Source organism: Sus scrofa, chromosome 16 (genome assembly GCF_000003025.6).
Source record: "Sus scrofa isolate TJ Tabasco breed Duroc chromosome 16, Sscrofa11.1, whole genome shotgun sequence".
Classification (NCBI taxonomy): Eukaryota; Metazoa; Chordata; class Mammalia; order Artiodactyla; family Suidae; genus Sus; species Sus scrofa.
The window spans coordinates 41,095,349-41,119,675 of record NC_010458.4 but is presented as its reverse complement, the minus strand read 5'-3'; the positions used below and the strand labels follow the sequence as shown (position 1 = coordinate 41,119,675).

General features: G+C 38.6%; 2 protein-coding genes across 6 annotated transcripts in view; one reads left to right on the top strand and one right to left on the bottom strand.

Annotated features, from left to right (window-relative positions):
* Positions 8,473 to 21,530, top strand: DIMT1 (DIM1 dimethyladenosine transferase 1 homolog). Of its 2 annotated transcripts, NM_001244313.1 has the most exons (12): positions 8,473 to 8,673; positions 9,009 to 9,082; positions 10,388 to 10,474; positions 12,786 to 12,847; positions 13,209 to 13,302; positions 13,387 to 13,436; positions 14,960 to 15,083; positions 15,220 to 15,312; positions 16,419 to 16,483; positions 17,097 to 17,160; positions 18,601 to 18,707; positions 20,190 to 20,710. In NM_001244313.1, exons 1-12 carry the CDS (start codon positions 8,595 to 8,597, stop codon positions 20,230 to 20,232), a joined length of 942 nt encoding a protein of 313 aa, NP_001231242.1. In that variant the 5' UTR covers positions 8,473 to 8,594; the 3' UTR covers positions 20,233 to 20,710. The 2 variants fall into 2 exon arrangements, with proteins under 2 accessions (NP_001231242.1, XP_020932219.1); XM_021076560.1 differs by lacking the exons at positions 8,473 to 8,673; positions 9,009 to 9,082 and having other exon boundaries at positions 10,457 to 10,473; positions 12,784 to 12,847; positions 20,190 to 21,530.
* The window catches only part of KIF2A (kinesin family member 2A), an 84,443-nt gene continuing 78,669 nt past the window's right edge, over positions 18,554 to 24,327 (bottom strand). Inside the window, exon 21 of one of the 4 annotated variants that reach the window (XM_021076561.1) lies at positions 18,554 to 24,115. In XM_021076561.1, the coding sequence (XP_020932220.1) occupies positions 24,030 to 24,115 (86 nt within the window). In that variant the 3' untranslated portion in view covers positions 18,554 to 24,029. 4 annotated transcript variants of the gene reach the window in all.

The window sequence follows — 24,327 nt, the reverse complement described above, 5'->3', positions numbered from 1 at the left end:
AAGGCAACTCTGGATCCTTAACCCACTGAGCAAGGCCAGGGATCCAACCCGAAACCTCATGGTTCCTTGTTGGATTTGTTTCTGCTGTGCCATGACGGGAATTCCCAAGGGCTGTTTTTAAAAGTAAAAAGTATACAAATTACCTAAATGACCACCAAGAAAAGAATGATTAAATCATGATACATGCGTATATAATAAAATAAAAATTGGCCACTAAAAATTATGTTGGTTGGAGTTCCCACTGTGGCTCAGCGGAAACGAACTGGACCAGTATCCATGAGGACATGTGTTTGATCCCTGGCCTCGCTCAGTGGCTTAAGGATCCAGTGTTGCCATGAGCTGTGGTGTATGTCACAGATGTGTCTTGGATCCTGCGTTGCTGTAGCATAGGCCAGTAGCTGCAGCTCCTGTTTGACCCCTAGCTTGGGAACTTCCATGTGCCCTGGGTGCGGCCCTAAAAAGAAAAAAAAGAAAAGAAAAAAAGATTGTTGTATTAACACATTCACAGTGCACTAGGGAAAGAGTGGGTTACAAAACAATATGTTTGATATGGTTCCATTTTTGGAAGTATATATGCGCCAAAATGTTAATAGGGTTTGTCACTAGTTGGATGGTTTTGTGGGCTTTTTTCCTTTTTTTTTTTTTTTTTTCTTTCTGTTTTTGTGCACCTAAGGCATATGGAAGTTCCCAGGCTAGGGGCTGAATGGGAGCTGTAGCTGCCAGCCTACGCCACAGCCATACCAGATCCAAGCCTCGATTGCAACCTACATCACAGGTCAAGGCAACTCGGGATCCTTTAACCCACTGAGTGAGGCCAAGTTTTGAAGCTGAATCCTCATAGATACTAGTTGAATTCTTAACCCGCAGAGCCACAACAGAAACTCCAATGGGCATGTTTTTAAATTTATGTTGCTTCATTACATCTTCCGATTTTACTGAAAGATAGTACTTCTCAAATTTATTTTATTTATTTATTTTTTATTTTATTTTGTTTATTTTATTTTATTTTTTGTCTTTTTGCCATTTCTTGGGCCGCTCCCGCGGCATATGGAGGTTTCTAGGCTAGGGGTCTAATCGGAGCTGTAGCCGCCAGCCTACGCCAGAGACACAGTAACGCAGGATCTGAGCCGGGTCTGCAACCTACACCACAGCTCACAGCAACGCCGGATCCCTTACCCACTGAGCAAGGCCAGAGATAGAACCCGCAATCTCATGGTTCCTAGTCGGATTCGTTAACCACTGAGCCACGACGGGAACTCCTACTTCTCAAATTTAAATGTACATAGACTCACACTGAAATCTTATAAATAAACAGACCTTAATTCAGTTAGTCTGAGATGAGACATGAGCTTCTCCATTTCTTTTTTTTTTTTTTTTTTTGTCTTTCGTCTTTTGTTGTTGTTGTTGCTATTTCTTGGGCCGCTCCTGCGGCATATGGAGGTTCCCAGGCTAGGGGTCGAATTGGAGCTGTAGCCACCGGCCTACGCCAGAGCCACAGCAACTCGGGATCCGAGCCGCGTCTGCAACCTACACCACAGCTCACGGCAACGCCGGATCGTTAACCCACTGAGCAAGGGCAGGGACCGAACCCGCAACCTCATGGTTCCTAGTCGGATTCGTTAACCACTGCGCCACGACGGGAACTCCAGCTTCTCCATTTCTAATGAGATTCCAGTTTGTGTTGCGCATCTTAAGGTCACAAGTTTTGGAACAAGGCTATAAAGAATATGAAATAAAATGCGGGGGGGAAATCACCTAATATTAATTACAATGAAAAAATTGGTTTAGAAGGATCTTTTCTATTTGGGATATTGGGTTCTTCAGATATTGAAGGAAAGCTGTAACTTGAAAAAGTACACATACATAAATTTTGCCTACAATTTCAGGGTACTAAATTAAGATGCACTTGGGGTCCTAGCTTCAGCTGCTATGAACGTAAAATCTAATAATATATTATGTACAAAACAAATATGTACAGCTGGTTAAATAATCTCATATGACAGCATTTTGTTCCTATATTCTCATATCCTCATGTTCTTTGGGGAAAAAAGAAAAATATTAATTTAAATGATCATTGGGTCTGTTCAGAATATATTTAAAACATAAATATAAATTCAATGCTTTCCCCAAAATACAGTTGAAAACTGAAAAGAGAAAGTAGAAATTTGGTGGAAAAAACACTGAATTATAGAAGCATTAGTTTGGAATTCCCTAATGACACAGCTGGTTAAGCATCCAGCATTGTCACTGCTGTAGCTGGTAATGGTTCGATCCCCGGCCTGGGAGTTCCAGCCCTGTCCCAGGAACTTCCCCATGTTGGAGGCACAGCAAAAAAAGAAACATTAGCTTCCCTCATCAGCCAATCTCAAATAGTTTCCAAGAAACACATAAACATAATGACATGCAACTCATTTGCCTCAATAATAGCATTATAATAACTAACTCCTTCTAAGTATTTCTTACGTGCCAGTTACTGTTCTAAGTTACAGTTACAGTTCAGTGCCTAGCATTGAACTGTAGACATTTCATATAATTTATTTCATTAATCCTCATCACCACCCTACATGGAGAGTATGCTATCCCTCATTTTACAGATTAGAAGGTGATGCTCATATGAATTAAGTTATTTTAAATTCTTAATTGGAGAAGCACAGATTCAAATTTAGATATATGCACTGTGGCAGATAAAATTAAAAACAGCCAAATCGGAGTTCCCATCGTGGCTCAATGGTTAACAAATCCGGCTAGGAACCATGAGGTTGCGGGTTCGATCCTTGGCCTTGCTCAGTGGGTTAAGGATCTGGTGTTGCCATGAGCGTGGTGTAGATTGCAGACTCAGCTCGGATCCCGCGTTGCTGTGGCTCTGGCGTAGGCTGGTGGCTACAGCTCTGATTAAACCCCTAGCCTGAGAACTTCCATATGCCGAGGGAGCGGCCCTAGAAAAAGAAAAAAAAAAAAAAAAAGGTAGCCAAATCTCAATCCCTGAAATCTATGAATATATTACTGTTCATGTCAAAAGTAACTTGGCTGCTATGACTAAATTAAGGGTCTTGAGATGGGAAGTTTACCTTATGCGCCCAGTGTATTCACAAGGGTCTTTATAAGATGGAGACAGGAGTGTCAGAAAGAGAGAAGATGTGACCATGGAAGCAGAGGTCAGAGTGACATGGGACCATGAGTCAAGGAATGCAGGCAGCCTAAAGAAGCTGGGAAAGTCAGAGAACTGGATTCTCCACTACAGCCTGTGTAGGAAACTCAGTCCTGCAGATGATTTTAGACCTCTGAACTTCAGAACTCTCAGACAATAAATGTGTGTGTTTTGTTTTTTTTTTTAAGGTACTGTTTGTGGTAATTTTTTACAGCAGCAATAGAAAACTAATATGTGCTCTGAATTCAGAGGCTTTCCAATTTTCTACACTTTATTTAATATTGCAACTTGGGTAAAGCTGGGTCTTGGGCAACTCTATAAAACAGATCATTGGTTTCTTATGAATTAACTCATTAGAAGCTTACCAGGTTAGGAAAATAATCTTTGAGAAACTAATTGATCTGCCCTTGGTAATATAATTTTGTTTTGTTTGTGATTTTGGGGGGGGGGGTGTGCTATATGTGGCATGTAGAAGCTTCTGGGCCAGGAATTGAATCTGCACCACAGGCTGTAAGTGCAGCCCTAAAAAGAAAAAAAAAAAAAAAAAAAAGTGTATAGCGCTCTTTTTTACAACAATGGTATAGAAATGACTTAGAAAACTTCACATTCACAAGATGAATTCTTCTGCAGCAGCTTTCAATACTGATTATCAAGCTTGTATAATAACTGGGAAAAGTGCTTTTTTGGAGGGAAAAATGCTTTTTATGTTACTATATTTTATGAAAGAAAAAAAAAAACCCAGTAAATTGCATGACCTCAACTATATAAAAATATGTATTGTTAACACAATAGGAGAACACAATGTATGTCAAAATGTTCACAGAGGTTATCCCAGAATAGAGTAGATGTAAAATTTTCATCTTATTATACCTTCTGTATTTTCCAGCATTTTTTGCAAGCTAAGTTTCCGGTTTTGTTATTTCATTTACAGTGTAGTTGCCCTATCTTTGGGGCCCAGGAAATGCATAGAAGGGGAAAATAAAATTAGTTTTACTTACTACATCTGTCATTAATCGTTTGTACACGATTTATTCTTAAATTCATGGTAACCAAAGATTTGATTTTTATTTATTTATTCATTTATTTTTTGTCTTTTTGCTATTTCTTTGGGCCGCTCCCGCGGCATATGGAGGTTCCCAGGCTAGGGGTCGAATCGGAGCTGTAGCCACCGGCCTACGCCAGAGCCACAGCAACTCGGGATCCGAGCCGCGTCTGCAACCTACACCACAGCTCACGGCAACGCCGGATCGTTAACCCACTGAGCAAGGGCAGGGACCGAACCCGCAACCTCATGGTTCCTAGTCGGATTCGTTAACCACTGCGCCACGACGGGAACTCCCAAAGATTTAATTTTTTAACTACATATTTAAAAATTCACTTGAATCTTACACTAGCTTGTTATTGAAGAGTAAAATTGATTTATATTGTGTTTAAAATGACTCAGCTAGTATCTTTTGCTTCCCTGCCATTCTACCACCAATGATGAGAGTACCTGGGGGAATTGATTCAGGACCCTTCCTGGATGCCAAAATCCACAAATGCCCAAGTCTTTTATATAAGATAGCATAGTACACTGAGTCCTCTGTATCCAAGGGTGTAAACCTAGAGCCAACTGTAATTTTCTGTAATGGCAACATTCAGCTATAAGTAGAGCCCACAAAAGACAGGCTAGTGTTCAGCTGTGTCAAGGACAGAACCCCTATCCCTATCTCCACCCCTATCTCTGCACCAACTACCTGAAAGACCTTGAGCAAATACCCTTAAACTCTATGAGACTCAGTTTCTTCATATGCAAACTAGGGTAAGCATGCTCGCCCTAACAACTTCCCAGGGTTTCACTGAAAATCTGTGTGCAAAGTACTCTGAGGGAGTTCCCTGGTGGTTTTGTGGTTAGGCTTGGCTCTTTTACTGCTGCAACCTGGGTTAAGTCTCATCTGGGAACTGAGTTCCTACATCAAGCTGCTGCATGCCTGGGCCATTAAAAAAAAGTACTTTGAAACCCATAAAATGCAATATGAAAATATAGTATGTAAGTATAAATCTAAAAAATATAAAATAGGCTCTGTTATAATCCACAAATAGAATTCTCAGTACAATTTTTCTGCTGTATTTGGAAAGCTAAATCATTTCAAAGTGATTTATTTTGCCACAGGTTATATATTATTTGATGGTAATGACAGGAAAACATTTATCTGACAGATACTGTTTTGTTTTTTTTCTTTTTTGCCACGCTTGAACCTGCTGCACCACAAGGGAACAGATACTTTTTGAAGGTATCAGTTATTAGATTTCCACTGGCAATGCTTAGACTCATCCTGCTGGTATTAAATGGAGACCATAATCTTCTTTCTTAATTAATTTTATTAATTTAAGATAGCATTTTATTAATCTGATAAAATTAGAATATTTTTTATGGAAGAATTTGCTCATGGTTTTCAAGGTATATTCTTTCAACCAAATTTCATCACATTTTTCTGTTAAGATTTAGATGGCAAAGTAGAAATTAAATCTCTAGGTTTTCTTTGAAATTGTTCTAATCTGTAAGACAGCACTTCATTTTAGCATTTAGATTTGGATATTGTCACAATAACAATAATTTTCATTGTTCTAATCAAATGAAACAGCTTGATATTAAGTAGATTTAAATTTAATTTTGTTTTATCTTGTCTAGGTGAATTATATTCTTTTTCATAGGAATATAGTATTTCAGTAATAAATCTATGTTAAAAGTGTGAAATTCAAACATGCTTAATGTTTTTATGACTTAAATACATTAAAAGTCTGTAAGGAATTATAATTTATACAAGAAAATGCTAACAATATTTTATTTTTATTTTTTATTAAACTCCCAAGCATATTAAAAATGTCATTTCAAGTATGCTATGAATTAATCAATTAATTAAATTTGCTTTTTAGTGCCACACCTGTGGCATATGGACATTCCTAGGCTAGGGGTTTAATTGGAGATGTAGCTACTAACAAGCCACAGCCACAGTAACAAGGGATCCTAGTCTCATTTGCAACCTACACCACAAATCACGGCAACACCAGATCCCCTACCCACTGAGAGAGGCCAGGGATCAAACCTGAATCCTCATGGATTCCTTTCCACTTAGGCACAACGGAAACTCCCATGCTGTGAATTTAAATAAGCCTCTTCTACCAAAGAAAATATTGCTATAATTCTTTTTCAAGTTATAACACAAAACACTCTAAGAATGGCAATGAATCAATTATGCACACCCAAGCTGAAACATTATTATTTTTAATTAACAAAGGATTCTGATATGAATCAGAGAAGCATAAAATTATTTTTTATAATTACAAAACCATTCATAGCTGCAAAAATAACTCAAATACATTCCAGCATAAATTCTACACTCATTTCTTTTTTTTTTTTTTTCTGTCTTTTTTTTTTTTTTAGGGCCGCACCCATGGCATATGAAGGTTTCCGGGCTAAGGGTCTAATCTGAGCTGACAGCCTACGCCAGAGCCACAGCAACTCAAGATCTGAGCCGTGTCTGAGACCTACACCACAGCTCTGGGCAATGCCAGATTCTTAACCCACTGAGCGAGGCCAGGGATGGAACCCAAAACCTCATGGTTCCTAGTCAGATTTGTTTCTGCTGCACCCGCTGCACCACGACAGGAACTCCCACATACTCATTTATTTATTTATTTATTTTCTGTCTTTTTGCCTTTTTCTAGACCTGCTCTTGCAGCATATGGAAGTTCCCAGGTCTAATCGGAGCTGTAGCCACCAGCCTAGCCAGAGCCACAGCAACGTGGGATCCGAGCTGCATCTGCGACCTACACCACAGTTCACAGCAACGCAGGATCCTTAACCCACTGAACAAGGCCAGGGATCGAACCCACAACCTCATGGTTCCTAGTCAGATTTGTTAACCACTGCACCACGGCGGGAACTCCACATAGTCATTTATTTAATGCAGTTCCTACCCCAGCATCACACAATTCCCTAGGACTAATGGATTCATGAGGCATCCAATACTGTCTCACTTCAGAGAGAAAAAAGAATTGGATGAAATTTGGCCAGAATAAATGATACAATCATTAGAACAGCTTCCCTGTACTGATGAGGATAGCCCTCCTAATCCTTTTTCATTTATGGAGGAATTTCCCGACCAACTATATTAGTGTAGAAAATAGTGATTCCCTACCTACATTGTGCATCAGAATCTCCTAGAGGGTCTGTCAAAAATGCATTTGCCAGGGCCAAATCCTATTATGATCCAGTGTGTTTAAGGTAGGCCCTTGGAAAATGAATTTTCATTACGTGTTGCATTAGTTTGCTAGGGTTGCCATAATAAAATATGCCAGACTGGGTGGCTTAAATGACAGAAATTTATTTATTTATTTTTAATTTAATTTAATTTAATTATATATATATATATTTTTTTTTTTGCTTTTTCAGGCCCACACCTGAGTCATTTGCAAGTTTCCAGGCTAGGGGTCTAATCAGAGTTACAGCAACTTGGGGATCTGAGCTGCCTCTGCAACCTACACGCAGCTCAGGGCAGTGCTGGATCCTTAACCCACTGAGCGAGAACAGGGATCAAACTCGCATTGTCGTGGACCCTGGTTGGGTTCATTAACCACTGAGCCACGAAGGGAACTCTGACAGAAATTTATTTTCTTACAGTTCTGGAGGCTAGAAGCCAAGATCAAGGTGTCAGCAGAGTTGGTTTCTCCTGGGGTCTCTCTTAGCTTGCAGATGGCTTCCTTCTGGCTGTGTCATGACACAGTCTTTCCTCTGAGCACAACCCCCCTTTTGTGTGTCTAAAGTAAACCAGTCAGAATGGATTAGGTCACAGTCTGAGGTCCTCATTTTAACTTAAAACACCTCTTTTAAGTTCCTTTCCACAAATCAAGTAGTGGAGGACTCCAACCCCCAGAGAAGCAAGCTCTTCATCCCAAATTCCTGGGATTCTCACCCCACAATCTGCTGGGAAACAGGAGATAGGCAGGTGACATAATAAAAAAAACATTTGGCTTCAGCAATTCTAGAACCTGGCCTGAAAAAGCCAGGCCTAAATTTAAACCGCCTCCAACATCTCTGGGTACACACCAAAACGTACTTAACTAGCTCCAAGCTGTAAGAACAACAAGCCCCGCCCCCATTCTAAACTAGCCAATCCAAACTGATCTGTTGCGTGGCGCCTTCTGGGATTTGTAGGCTCCGGAGGTAGGCTTTCCCTTCAGTTTATGACTACAATTCCCAGCAGCCATCTGGCTCCAAGGTCGGGTTCAGTCTCTGAGGGCGGACCCCAGAGCAAACCAGGGGGCGGGTTCTCGCCCCTCCCAGACGTGATCCGAACCGGTGCTGGGGGTGCAGGCCGGCGATTCCCACGTGGTGCACTTTCTCGGGATTAACGGGTTAGGTTCTCCCTAACTTAACCTGCCTGTGGGCCCGCTGCGGGAAAAGATGCCGAAGATCAAGTCGGGGGCGAGCGTCCGTCGCCGCGAGCGGCAACAACAACGCCGGGAACTGAAGAGCGCCGGAGGTGGGGACAGCCGAGGAGCAGGGTCGAGTCAGGTCTTCCGGCAGGACCAAGCCCGGGGCGAGGACGGAGATGTGGGTCGGGACAGTGAGACTGGGCGGGATTCCCGATCCGGGAGCGCAAGTCCTAGGTTTCCCCGAGCGCCGGCCACAGGCCCGGCGCGCCGCCCTCTCGCTTCCTTTTCAGCAGAAGGGGAGGACTTAGTTTATCAATCCTAGCTTGATGTTTGGTTCTTCTCGGCACAGAAATCTTCCCTCAACTCTCCTACTTTCTTTTAAGGGACAGTCTAATATTTGATTTTAGTTAGGAAATTAAGGCTGTTTCATGTTTTCTTACAGGACTCATGTTCAACACGGGCATTGGGCAGCACATTTTGAAAAATCCTCTCATTGTTAACAGCATTATCGATAAGGTGGGTGTGGAATAGGAAAGGGAGAGTTATTGGGTAATTCATTTTATTTTTAGGAATATCTAAGCACGGAAAGGATGTCAGGCACCAATTAGATGCTGTATAAATACCTGTTGGATGAATTGAAGAATTGTGTAGGATTCACAAGCTGTCTTCAGTATGATTTGCTTCATTCTGTGGATCTCGGTTTCTCCGGACTCCAAATTCTTTTGTCTTTCTGTAGAGTATTTACTTCTTAGCTTGACATTTCTACTTGTTGCATTCCAGATTATTATTCTTCTATTCCAAATCACTTTTTCTAGGCACCATCTATCACTGCTAATTTTTATTTACTCCATAGCCTAAAAATGTGTCTGAACCTTTAAAAGTTTGTTTCCCAGAGAAACTTAAGTGGTATAAGGCAATGCCACATTGGAGTATATTTCCTGTCTGGGTTATCGATTTTACCTTACTGTTTTAGATGACTGAGCGCTAAGACATGAAACTTAGGTCGTGCAAATTACTTTCATGTTGCAAAGGAAGCATCTTGAAGCTGTTGAAAGAACATGAATTTACACTAGGATCTCATCTTGACGTGGTGTCATTTGCAGAATGAGAGCTGGCTTTATTTTTAGCATTTTTTTTTTTTTTTTGGCTGCACCCACAGCATATGGAGGTTCCACAGCTAGAGACTGAATCCGAGCCACAGCTGTGACGTATCAGCTGTGGCAACGCCTGATCTTTAAGCCACTGTGCCACAGCGGGAACTCCCTATTTTTAACATTTTTGGCTTACAGATTCCTTTGAGCATCTCCTAGAAGCCATGGAATCGAATACTGTAGCTGTGTGCATACAGATACCCAGATTTATGTACAATTTCTAGATACTCCTGTATCCCTGAAACCGTACAAGGATGTAAAATTGAGAGATCCTAGTACAACATGCTGTGGTTCTCAGGCAAGGTCATCATTTTGACCTTTCCAGTTTGAACCTGGTGGTAACAGAGTTGGTAACTTGATGCTTTTGGAATCATTTCAAAGCTAGAAAGCAGAGTGCCACTCTCAGAACGAACTGCTCTTCCTGTTTTTCCGACGCCTAACTTTTCTGACTCCTAACTATTGCCCCAAATTAGAAGTGTTAGATTTCCACTTGCATCTAATGTTAATGAGATGATTTCGTTAAGCGCATAGGTCATGAAGGAATCACCTAAAAATGAAATGAGAATAAAGATCTCCTAACTGAGCACTTTTGAGTAAAGATATTCAGATGTAAATTAAATTATGTGTTCAGATGAGCCTGTAAATCTAAAGTGGTTGTGCTTGCTTGCAGGCTGCCTTGAGACCAACTGATGTGGTGTTGGAAGTTGGACCTGGAACTGGCAATATGACTGTAAAGTTGCTAGAAAAGGCAAAAAAGGTAAAAAGAGGATTTAATTTTTGGTATCAGAAATGGCTATGGAGCAAGCTCAGGTGGTTTACAAATATGGATCTATTTGAATTAATCGCTATTATTTTAACAGTAATTCTTGCTCCTTTGCTATAAATGTTATCTGATATGAGTGAGACGGGTAAAGGGGGTCAAAAGGTACAAACTTAACAGAGTTCCCCTTGTGGCTCAGTGGGTTAAGAGCTTGACTAATTTACATAAGGATATGGGTTTGATCCCTGGCCTTGCTCAATGGGTTAAGGATCCAGTGTGGCCACTAGCTGTGCTGTAGGTCACAGATGCAGCTTGGATCCTGCATTGCTGTGTCTGTGGCATAGGCCGGCAGCTGCAGCTCTGACTTGATACCTAGCCTGGGAACTTCCACATGCTGCAGGTGCAACCCTAAAGAGGAAAAAAAAAAAAAAAAAAAAAAAAAAAGATAAAACTTCAAGTTATAAAATAAGTAAGTCCTAGGGATGTAATGAATAGCATGGTGCCTATAGGTAACAATACTGTATAGTATATTTTAAAGTTGCTAAAGAGAGTAAAAATTCTCATCACAAGAAAAAAAATTTGTAATTATGTGGTGATGAATGTTAAACTTATCTTGCAATGTACATACATATAATGAACTACGTTGTATACCTAAAGCTAATATAAAGTTATATGTCTGTTAGATCTCAACTTTTAAAAATGGATTAAAAGATAAGGAAAATATGGGATATACTAGTCAGGAAAGCAAACCACATTAGGTATTTCAGTACAGGGAATTTAATATAGGGAACTGGTTATGTAATTGTTAGAGGACTAAAGGAATAAAATGGGAATACTGAGGTATCCCAAGAGTAGTAATTACAAAGAGCTACCACCACCTCTAGGCTCAAGTAAACAAAGCCAGGAGGTTGGACTTATTGGAACTTTGGAGACATATTGGGGAAATTAAAAAAAAAAAAAAAAAAAAACTTTGGAGATGATCTTAAGAGCTGGAGCATGGGTCTCTGAGATAAGGTTGCTGCTACCTTCTTTGTCTCCTGGCTGACCCAGTTCCAATTAAATGGAACCATTGTCATGTCTTGTGGTGGAAGTAGAAAGCACGTTTTAAAGAACTCATCTGAGGAGGGTTTAATGAACACACTAATTACAAAATGCGGGAATGTTGTTGAGGGGACTGAAGGGACTATTTACAAAATGCAGGAATGTTGGTAAGTAAGCATTGGTGAAAAACCTGGGGACTAGCAACAGCAGGAAAGTTACCAAGACCTCAAGAGGCAGGAGGAGGGAACTGTTATTGGAGGCCAGTAAGAGTGGGAGCCTTTGAACAGGAGGCAGTCATAGCAGTACACAGCCACTGCCAGAACTCGTGCAAGGCATGAGCAGGCAATAGAAATTACTCATTCTCTCCCCTTGCAGCCTGTAATGCTGGTGCCTTACCAACCAGAAGTCAAGGGGCAAGGGAGCTGGACTGATCACCCTGCAGGCACAGAGAAAGCTGGAGAATGGATCTGGGAGCTAAACAGGCCCATTTACCTACTTTGTAGACATGATCTTCCTAGAAGTCAGTAAAACCTCAGCTTTTTTTTTTTTTTTTTTAGCCACCCTGCAGTCAAATGGAATTCCTAGGCCAAGGATCAAATCTGAGCCATGGTTGCAACCTAAGCCTCAGCTGTGGCAATGCTGGATCCTTAACTCACTGTGCCAGGCCGGCATTAAACCTGTGACCCTGGGCTCCCAAGCCACTGATCCTGTTGTGCTACAGCCAGAACTCCATAGCTTTTGAATTTTGAGTTAAAATTTCAGCCTATCTGGTGTCCCTTTTTATTTACTTGAGAAGTTATCTGTGCTCTGTGTTCTAGATCTTAATAGAGGAGAGAAGTGATATACTCATTCTGAATGCTTTTAGGACATTTACTTTGACTACAAAGACATATTGTGTGTATATATATATGTATTTTTTTTTTTTCATCATTTGTTGAGTTACAAAGCATGGGGCCATATAAACACAAAAATTCTGTCAGTTATTTGGGTAGAACTCTCTCTCCCATAGTCTACTTTTCTGAGTAGTGTTTTTTGTTGTTCTTCCCTTAACCCCAACCCCGTTCCCACATTTTATAAATAGTCTTGTCATTGAACTCTCTTCAAATAAGTTCTTTAAAATGTGTTGGTGGAGTATAAGTGAGGAAATATTGATGGTAGAGTAGGAAATAAGTTTAATTCATTTCAGTCATTTAAGAGTTACTATTGAGATAAGAAAAGATTTATACTCCATAATTAACCTAAATTTTTTTTTTTTTTTTTAATTTAGGTAATTGCCTGTGAACTTGACCCAAGGCTGGTAGCTGAACTTCACAAAAGAGTTCAGGGCACGTAAGTATACGTAATAGAACTAAAGTGCATTTCAGTCTCATGAAACAATATATATATATATTTTTTTTTTTTTGTCTTTTTGCTTTTACGTGAGCCACTCCCTCGGCATATGAAGGTTCCCAGGCTAGGGGTCTAATCGGAGCTGTAGCCGCCAGCCTACGCCAGAGCCACAGCAACTTGGGATCCAAGCCGCGTCTGTGATCTACACCACAGCTCACGGCAACGCCGGATCGTTAACCCACTGAGCAAGGGCAGGGACCGAATTCACTACCTCATGGTTCCTAGTCGGATTCGTTAACCACTGTGCCATGACGGGAACTCCACAATATTCTTTTTAATTGCTTTTTTTCCTTATTATCAGGCCTTTGGCTAGCAGACTTCAAGTAATGGTGGGTGATGTGTTGAAAACGGATTTGCCATTCTTTGATGCTTGTGTGGCAAATTTGCCTTATCAGGTATGTTTTCAAATTGTAGGAATGTTATACTAAATGGTTCTCTGGTGTGTCTGTCCCAGAAATAACTAGTTAATTCTCTTACAGATCTCCTCTCCTTTTGTCTTCAAGCTGTTGCTGCACCGACCTTTTTTCAGGTTTGTGACAAGACCAGAGTTACTGCTTCATCTTAGAAAAAAATGACAGTTTAGGTCATGAACACAGATAGCCAAAGATTAAGGTTAATTCAGCTGAAAAACTACTGGAAAATGTGTTTTGTTGAAAATATCTGTTTATCTGGTGCCCTCTTTCTTTTCTTTTTTTTTTTTTTTTTGGGTCTTTTTGTCTTTGTTGTTGCTATTTCTTGGGCTGCTCCCGCGGCATATGGAGGTTCCCAGGCTAGGGGTCGAATCGGAGCTGTAGCCACCGGCCTACGCCAGAGCCACAGCAACTCGGGATCCGAGCCGCGTCTGCAACCTACACCACAGCTCACGGCAACGCCGGATCGTTAACCCACTGAGCAAGGGCAGGGACTGAACCCGCAACCTCATGGTTCCTAGTCGGATTCGTTAACCACTGCGCCACAACAGGAACTCCTCTGTCTCTTTCAATTGATAGAGTTATTGAGGGAGGGGAGGTAGAAGTCATGCTTCTGAGACCAGGTGGCCTTCTCTTATTTTCTCATGCTCATGCCATTAGCCCCAGTCAGACTTTTTATTATTGTAAGTCTAGTTTCTTACAGTGGCCTCCTGCTGGTTTCTAGTACAGTCTTACCAGTGATTTTCAAACTGCAGGTCAAAAACTCCTTAGTTGTTATAAAATAAATTTAATGAGTCGTGATTGTCATTTTTAAAAAAGTGACACGGAATAGCACATATCAATGCATGTGATCCAGGTGATTATAGTTTCATGAATCTTTTGTTTGAGTTACTTAAACACACATGCATACAGATTTTTGTGGTCAATGTTGCACTGTCAAATGTATTTCCTTTTTTTTGGCTCTGCCCTTAGCATATGGAAGTTCCTGGGTGAGGGATCAAACCCTCACCTTGCCATTGCAACAGCTCAGGTTACTGTTGCTGCGATACTGCCAGATCCTTAACCTACTGTGCCACACGGGAACTTCCATCAGATATATTTCTTAGTGTGACTTACTGTCAAAAAAGTTTGAAAATCAAATCCTAGCTCTGAAGGTGCTCTTCTGCTGTTAAGGAGCCTCCCCCTTGCTTCCTGAATGAAAAGTCCACTTCCCTTAAACTGTTAAGTCAGGAGGACTGATGTCATGGCCTGTTTCTCTTGCCTCAGCTCTTCTAGAAGGATGTTTACTACTCTCTGAATACAGTTTGGCTACTGAGCCAATTTTGTTTGCTTGGGTTTTGTTTTCCCTAGAAGGGGTGATGGAATAGTGCCGATGCTTTCTCATCTGATCATTGAGGGCTTACATTTGCAAGGAGTTAGAGTGCAGCCATTAGACAACGAGAAAACAAAGCCTACTGCATTATTTTGTGGTATTAAAGCTCAGGCTGAAAGTGTACTCCTCCCTTCTTACCAGCTAGATTAATTATGAGTAACCACAGATACTGCTTTGCTCTATTTCCCACCTAAGAAAATTCATTGGAGTTAATACACTTTTGTAGTTGAAAATGACTGTTTTCCTTATTCTTTCCTGCTGTCTTTTCAGATGTGCTATACTTATGTTTCAAAGAGAATTTGCTCTCCGACTAGTTGCAAAACCTGGAGATAAATTATACTGCAGACTCTCAATTAATACTCAACTGTTAGCACGTGTGGACCATTTAATGAAAGTAAGTGACTACTGTTGAAGTAATGTGGCTTAACTCATCCTTGAGCATCTAGCTGTGCCTTCTGTGAGGAGAGTGTATTTGATTACTATTTAAAGTTGTTTTTGAGAAGACTACTTAAACATATTGTTTTTAATAGGTTGGAAAGAATAACTTCAGACCACCTCCCAAGGTAGAATCCAGTGTTGTACGGATAGAACCTAAGAATCCACCACCACCTATCAATTTTCAGGTGAGGTTAAAATACTAGGTCATTCCGTAAAAGGGAAAAAAGTCCAAGCTGGAAGATATGTATCTATAGCAGCAGAAAAATACTACGTCAATCTAAATGTGAAAATAGGGAGTTCATGTTGTGGCTCAGTGGTTTCATACTCTTTTGGGAGGGAGTGTAATCTAATGTATACTTTTTTGAAGAACAAACTGACAATAAATGTCAAATTTAAAATGTTTAGGCTATTGGAGTTCCCGTCTTGGCACAGTGGAAACAAATCTGACTAGGAACCATGAGGTTGTAGGTTCAATCCCTGGCCTTGCTCAGTGGGTTAAGGATCTGGCATTGCCGTGAGCTGTGGTGTAGGTCGCAGACGCGGTTCAAATCTGGCATTGCTGTGGCTCTGGCCATAGACTGGCAGCAACAGCTCTGATTCAACCCCTAGCCTGGGAACCTCCATATGCTGTGGGTGCAGCCCTAAAAAAACAAAAGACAAAAGACAAAAAAAAAAAATTAAAAATAAAATAAAATAAATGTTTAGGCTATTTAGGCTTAATTATTCTCAAAATCCTACAGAAATACTTGTAGAAGCACATGTATGTTTGTATTATTTAGAGTAGACAAACTGAAGTGAAAAATAACCTTTAAAACCTCAGTGGGGCGTTCCCCTTGTGGCTCAATGGTAACGAACCTGACTAGTATCCAAGAGGATGCAGGTTCAATTCCTGGCCTTGCTCAGTGGGTTAAGGATCCAGTGTTGCTGTGAGCTGTGGTGTAGGTCATAGAAGCAGCTCCGATCTGGCATTGCTGTGGCTGTGGTGTAGGCTGGCAGCTGCAGCTCTGATTCAACCCCTAGCCTGGGAACTTCCATATGCTGCCAGTGTGCCTGAGAAAAAAAAAGGAAAAAAGAAAAAAAAAATTGAGGGTAAAATATTCATAAGGTGCACAAAAGTGTGAAAATCAACTATACATCCTATTTTTGCATCTGTGCCAGCCAGATCAAGCTACAGCACATTTTTATTACTCCAGAAGTTTCCTTGCAGTTTTGCTTATTAAGACAGAATAATATCTAGCTGATATGGGCAAGGTTTGATATTTTGTAAGAAAATATCCATCAACTGTTTCAGGAATGGGATGGCCTAGTAAGGATCACCTTTGTTAGGAAAAACAAGACACTGTCTGCTGCATTTAAGTAAGTATTTTACTGATTTATAATGTATGAAGGATCAGTGCTTCAGGTATTGTGCTAAGTGCTAGAATTTGGTCCTTTTCATGAACAGAACCCTAAAAACATGATCCATGACCAGACCTTTTAATTAACCTAATTTTTAATTTTGTACTTTGGGAGGCAGATTTTAATGAAGAAAGTTCCTAAAGTTGGGAATTACATCAGGTTTTTTGGCAGAATTTGGGGGGGTGGAAATGACCATGTAGCTGCCTAGTTTTTCCTTGGAAAAATGAAGTGATGGACACTTTCCACATTTTTAGAAGATTCATGGCATTTTAACTTGGAAAAATATAATGACAATTTGGGGTCCAAGGTCAAAAGAAAGGTAAAAGCCACAATGAAAAAAAATTTTTTTTGAGATGATGTTTTGTGAAGAGTCTAGAACTTAAGAATGTAAGAGATTTATTATTAGGAGTTATTTTTTAAATATTAGTTTGCAATTATTTAATACATTTAAATATTTAACACCCTATTAAGTTCCTTAATTTTGCCATATGAATCACAGATTTAATCTTACAATAAGCTTAAAGGCGATTTGTGAGTAATAATAGTGATGTCATTTCTGTATGTTATATAGGTCAAGTGCGGTGCAACAGCTATTGGAAAAAAACTACAGAATTCACTGTTCGGTCCATAATATTGTAAGCAGAAAATATTTCTGTTGTTTCAATAATTTGTTTGAAAATGTCCCTCTATTTCTTATTCTATTTCATCTATTATTATAAGATTCTTAATTTTGAACATTTCATAGGATCCTTAAAAGACAGTATGTCATGTCTAACTAGTACGACTAGAACAGGACAGTGCTGCTGTGTATTTTGCAGAATAGATCTGAGCAACCTTGAATATTCAACTCCATCCTCTGTTAACTACTGACACTTCTTTTTTTTCTAGCCAGAAAAATTTTCAGTTGACTCATCATTTTCCCAAAGTTTTAAGCATGGGTAGCTTACTCAGCTTAAAATAATCATGTACCATTTGTTAGCCTTTGAATTGTGGCCATCCCTTCTTGCTTGTTCACGTAGCAATTACAATTTTAAAGTTACTGTTTTCTCAGTGACTTTTTTTTAATACCCACAAACTTAAGTAATTAGTATAAAGTATGGAATGAATAGCAGATTTCCAGTTGTGAACTTCATGTCTTTATTATCTTTGCAACATTTTCTTTAACTAATTGTGTGTGCATACACAGACACACCTCTATATAATTACTGTGATGTTTGATGATTTCTTAGTTCTTTCAAAATAAAGAGCAGACAGATAAAAACAAATTTTCTTTGTAATTTCTTACTCAAATCTTAATATGGTTTAATATACCACACTGCTATATGCATTTTCTCTTTTCTGAATAGTCTTTGAACATATGCCTGTGTAGGAAATAGTAAACTGGATTAAGAAAAATTTTGGGATGAAGGATGTTAAATATGAAATATTTAATATTTTCAAGGGTTGGAGACCACCTCTGAGAACTAGCTGGTCAAATGAAATCTGTGCCAAGAAAATGCTATTTTTAAAAGAGTAACAATTGCTCTAAAATTTATAGTTCCCTTCGTGGCTCAGTGGTAATGAACCCAACTAGGATCCATGAGGACACAGGTTCAATTCCTGGCCTCGCTCAGTGGGTTAAGGATCTGGCATTGCCATGAGCTGTCGGGTAGGTTGCAGACAGGCTTGCCCATTGCTATGGTGTAGGCTGGCAGCTACAGCTCCGATTTGACCTGCAGCCTGGGAAATTCCATATTGTGGGTGTGGCCCTATAAAGACCAAAAATAGAAAAAAAATTAGTTTATAGCTTTACTTTATGTGTTATGAACTACTTTGTGAAGCCTGAAAGGTAACCATTTCAGAATTTTTAGGAAAAAGGGCAATATACATGATTAAGTCACTCAGGGTCATCTGAGTATTTGGTATGTGCTAAGGATCTACCACTTAATTTGATATCCAAGTCCTGAACAAATAGGCTTTCCAAAACTATGATGAACAGATAGTGACTATTTTATTATTTGCTGAACTAAAAAAAAGAGTCAAGGTGACTTCATTAAAGATATGTTGTTCATTTATTCTGAATCTTATATTGATAGATAATACCAGAAGATTTCAGCATAGCAGATAAAATACAGCAAATCCTAACCAGCACAGGTTTTAGTGACAAGCGGGCCCGTTCCATGGACATAGATGACTTCATCAGGTAATTACAATTTTCTTTTCCTACGTGTTTACATTTCTTTACTGTCATACTTTCAGATTAGAAATTTAAAGGCTTTTAAGCGGTATAAGGTGCTACCTGGGAGTTATTGCATAGCACTTCCATGACATGGAATAGTATTTGGTGTAAAAAGATGGAGGCTAGTTAGCTGCAGCAGAATGAACATTTTCCTTAAGAACAGTCCAAGCCTGGAGATAACCTCTGTGGCAATGCCTTGTGGTCTATCTGCTCCTCTCCAGCCCCCTCCCCCAACTCCCATTCAGAGTCTCAATAGTTTGCCTCTTCAAAAGTAGCCTGTAAGGTAGAAGAATCATAATACATATAGTTAGAGCTTTCTTTTTTTGTTATTGAGTAGCTAATAATTATGAAATAATATTGGTTACAGTCATATCTGGTTATCATTTCTGATTGGCTCTGTAATGTAGTAACTTATTTTATACACTGAGGCAGTTCTACACACCTGAAGTAAAAGAAGGGTGTTATAATTATCTGGGCAGTGTAATCCAAAATTAATTTTCCTTGGATTGAACAAATAAATCTTAGGAAAGGAGAGCAAGGTGTCAAATTACCCAGGTAATTATTGTTTTCATTGTTTTTAAGTATTTGCACTTTGATTTCCTGATAAGCCATAAATTTTTGACTGTTTAGCCAATTCATTTTTGAAGCTTCCATGGTCTAGAGGCTGAAAAAAAGAGGGTAGATTGTTATAAAAGTCATTGGTTTGACTTCTCTGTTAGAAACACAGTTGTTTGTAACTAAGACAGTGTTTCTGTTTTATTGGCAGCCTAGTAGCATTACTGTCTTTCTTTATTACCTGTTAATCCTAGGAGTTGAATTCCTAAGCGCCTGTCTTTCCTTTTCAGATATCTTAACTGATCTTGATGGTTCCTATGGGCCATCCTGAAAATAATCTCAGGAAGGTCTAAATAGAAATATTTCATTTTATTTTCCTTCAGTCTTATTAATTTTCTTCAAGGTTTTACTGAGCATGAAGTTTGCTAACTAGGATCTGCTAAGTACATAGGTATCCAGAGAGAAGCAGTGTGCAGTATTTGAACCTCAACAGTAAGTTCAGAGGAAGAATGGACACCTATTAGCCGTTCATCTCTCTTCTGCCTCTAATTCCAGATAGCTTCACTTTTACTCACATTGAAATGGAACAAATGCCAATGTGCTTAGGTCAGGGATAGTATAGGTCTAAGATCATTTTAGATAAGTTAATCGTGCCTTTAAGACATAGGCTATGATAGAAGAGACACCAAAGTGATGTGGTTTTAACCAATATATATCACATAAATTTAGCTAAAGAATAGTTTCTTTAATAACTAGTGCTGGAGTGACTGGGCTTGCTTCATGTTTTTGCTAATGTATGTTTTAGAATTCATGGTATAGGGACTATGTATGCACTGTTACTTGCTACAAATTAGCATTTCAATTCCATCCCATTTTGATTTCTTTTTTCAGACTGCTACATGGATTCAATGCAGAAGGTATCCATTTTTCTTAGGTATCTGCAACAAAGAAGTTTTCAAATTCAAGAGAAGAAAGTGGAATTATATATTCTTAGTAATGTAAGATGAACTATGCTTGAACACTTATGTGCTTGACTATTTTTGATTTACAGTTGTCACCATTTATTACTCTGAATTTTTAAGGAAATCAGTTCTAAGTATCCAAGGATTTCTTGGGGGGGCTTGATTTTAATAAATAAAGGAAGGACCCAGTTTATACATGATAATCTTCAAGTTCAAGAGCCGCAGACACGCACAACTTTACACTTAAGATTATTTCTAACAGTGTATTGCATAAATGTTACATTTCTATTTTCTACGTTATATATTACTGCGAAGATCTAATTTTTTAGGTTTTTAGCTCTTTATTCCTCTGTCCAAGTCATAAAAAAGTCAAACTATGCTTAGTCACATAGTCCCCATACCATTTCTTCTTGTTAGTCATTTGTATAGTAAAGCATTTATTTCTTAAAATGTTATTTTGCTTCTCTCATTCTTTCTGTTTACCCTATAAACATCAGGGTTCTCTGTAAGCCTGAGTCTGCTACCGCCAACTGTGTGGTGCCAGGCACATTACTGCTGGGCTTGATTCCTTACTTGTGAAATGAGGATGATGCTCAACTAGAATGAAATGAACTCTAAGACTCTATGTTTTTTTTTTTCTTGGGGAGTCATAATAGGTTTAACAAAATTTCAAAGGGTTTTTAGAAATCAAAACTGGCTTTAAAGTTCTATGCTTTTCAGTTTCAAAAAAACCCCAAAACCCCAACTAGCCATTTTGCCACAGTCACATGTTCTCAGTACTTTTTTACATATCTGATGCTTAGTTTTAAGCTATTGTTAAAATGTTAGGTTTGGAGTTCCTGTCATGGCACAGCAGAAACAATCCGACTAGGAACCACGAGGTTGTGGGTTCCATCCCTGGCCTTTCTCAGTGGGTTAAGGATCCGGCATTGCCGTGAGCTGTAGTGGAGGTCGCACACAGCTCAGATCTGGCGTTGCTATGGCCGTGGTGTAGGCCGGCAGCTGTAGCTCCAATTAGACCCTTAGCCTGGGAACCTCCATATGCTGTGGGTGCGGCCCTAAAAGGACCAAAAAACAAAACAAAACAAAACAAAACAAAAAAAAGGACTAAACTGTTAGGTTGAGAATTTAATAGATGTCATAAATGTCTTAATTAGCTACAATGTTTAAATCATTATCAGCAATATACTAAATATTGTTTATGTCTTATAACAGATTTATATAGCTGATTTCTTTAATATAAGGAGATTAATAAAAATATTTTCAATGATATTTGGCTTTCTTTATACCTAACTTAATAGGAGTGTTTCCAATTATTTTAACAAAGGTTCACTGAGTGCACGTAGAAAGGAAGATAGATGTTTGCCGAAACAGATGTTTTTAGAAATCTGGCTTCAAAGTGATGTATTAAATATTCCTATGTAACTAAAATAATGTATTATTTTTAGTTATTAATAGGGATATCAGATTCAAGTCTGAGAAATTAAAGAATGTTTAACCCAGATCCAAAAAATGTAAGTTATTCTTTAAATAATAGCTGCATAAAGCCACTTTTGTTACATAAATACTACATAAACCTTGAGGTTTTTTTCAAAATTTCACAAACTGTTTACTTTGCAAACTTCACTTGTACCATCTCTATTCTTAAAGGAAAATTTAAGATTTAATTCACATTTCTATTTCCCTGTCCCTTATGAACTGCTGAGTTTTAGTCCCTTTTATAGCCTTCAGATTTCCCTATTTGTAAAACTGAAGAATGGATTATACTACCAATAATTTTTTCTGGTACTAATTTTTTAATATACCTTGAATATGAATCAAAATGAAGCTATTATATTTTAAGGCAGCATATTTGAATATGAGGAGACCTTCCAGAGATAGTACCTTTCTAATTTAAGTAATAAATTAAGACTAATCTCTTGTGCTTTAAAATGAGCAAATTCACATATCTCTTTATTGCCCTTTGAAGGTCAATTAGGCTCAGAAACTACCTTTTTCAAACAGCTTCTATAAGGTCAATAGTAACTGTTCTCCATTCTTCCTCTTCTTGAAATAAACACAAATAGAACATATCTTACAGCTGCAAGAAAACCTGAGTCCCTTCCAAAAACAAAAGTGATTGTATTGAAGTAAACTGTCTCTAAAACTCATTCCATATATTTAATTTATTAATAATAAGCACACTGTGAAAATCTACATTTGTCCTAGGTTTCAAGTTTACAGAGGAGCTTTTCACCATGGTGTTAGGATTTCCCACAACTACCCTCTGAGTTCTATGGACAGTGAAGTTAGGGAATCTGGCTCATATGACTCTCTATTCATTGCTTCCCTTTAGCCCATACAAATGAGCTGGTAGTTCCCCGGAGTAAATCAAAGCAAGGTATCCTTGGGAGACTTTCTGTTGTTGTTAATGTACTTCCTAGACACTATCATGGGAACTGAGAGAAAACTCCTAGAGAGATAAATCTTTTAACAAAATATTTACATGAAAAGTGGCCAGTTTTCTTCCTTGGAATAGCAATCTGTAAAAATAAGAGCCACCATTAAAAAGTAGCATGCCCTTGACCAAATTTATTGGTGAGAATGTGGAGATTCTCACCCAATAATGGTGAAACATCATACATTAGGTAATGGGTGGAGATTGGGTTAGATCTGCCTTTTAAGGCAAAGTCAACTTTTTAGTGTAAATCCTTTTTCTAGAGAGTTATGTACTGTCTACATTTAGCGTAAACTAACAGTTCTATTATGGACTACTTTCAATGTACATGTTCATGCATCAGAAGCCAATTTCCTTTAACAGTACATTTAAAGGGTATATTTTGGGGTGCTAATGGATACTTCAACTTAAGTAATGGTATAGGTACAGATCAAACTGCACTATTAATCTTGTTAATACCACACTGGAACACACACTGTATATATATGTATTATCCTAAGATAAAACTCTTTTCAGAATTTTATTACTTTTTATTATACACCAACTAGTTTATATTTTAGTTCTTTACAAAGAAAATGCTAAGAAAATCATAACCATGTTGTTATTGTTTTAAAATCATAATTCCAGATTTTTTTACATATAAGATGGAATGGTCCAGCAGCTATGTCCACTGTCACAGACTTTAGTTCCATTCAATGATATGGCACATCCTGCAAAATCAACTAGTCACACACAAAAAATGTCTCAATTACAGTAAAAATGTACACACAATCAAGGTAATTTACACTGACAAATAAGGAATGTAATTTATCTTGGCTGTGCTTCAGAAATTTAGGGTCAATAGCCTTAGTCAAGGCACAAAGCAGGAAGAGGTGAGCACAGCTGTCTCTAGGAGTGGGCAAGGTATGTACAATCACTGATGAGGTATGCATGCACAGAAAGAATTTAAAACTGCTCAGTCCTGCTATGAAAACTGAACTGAGTTAAAAGGAAATGCTGTGGCTTCCCCCTACTATTCAGCTCTGGATCAAGTCCACAATCTTACTTCATCATACAGAAAATAAAATTGGCAAGGATCTCCAAAAGTAAATCACTATTTGGGTAAATGAAACAAAATGTTTCACTATTCCCAAATCTTGGTTGTGCATCTTGGAGTAGAAGCATTTTTTAGACAAAGGAGTGTTTCACAAAATTGAAATGTCATTCAGGTGAAGAGACAAGACATTTTCCACAGACACTTAAAATTTCAAACTGTCAAATGGCCCTTATAGCTGAACCATTGTATGTTACAGTAGCGAGGGTTCCAGGGATCTGTTAGCAGCAAATGCTGATTTAAAGGGCACGGGGTCTTTTTGGGTTGATTTGCTTGCTGGCCTGTTCTTCCTCTTGTAGAGCTGCACGAAAAGATTTCACTTTATCTTGAAAAAGAAAAGAACAGGGGAATAAGTACTGCATTACATGCAATGGTAGTACACAGCTTTTATGGGTCCTATCAAGTTAGTGCTCTTATTTCATAACATTAACTCAGGATTTTTCTTTTTGTTGTTTGTTGTCCAGAAACTCAGAACTAAATACAATGCTCAACAAGCAACAGATTTATTAGCCTTTTGGAAATAATTGGGGGTTTTTT

Bases quoted from the DNA above. Each gene is read 5' to 3' on its own strand.
- DIMT1 (NM_001244313.1), top strand. From the start codon at position 8,595: ATGCCGAAGATCAAGTCGGGGGCGAGCGTCCGTCGCCGCGAGCGGCAA. The intron at 13,437-14,959 runs GTTTGTGACAAG...CTGTCTTTTCAG, and splicing joins CTGCACCGACCTTTTTTCAG to ATGTGCTATACTTATGTTTC. The intron at 18,708-20,189 runs GTAATTACAATT...TTCTTTTTTCAG, and splicing joins GACATAGATGACTTCATCAG to ACTGCTACATGGATTCAATG.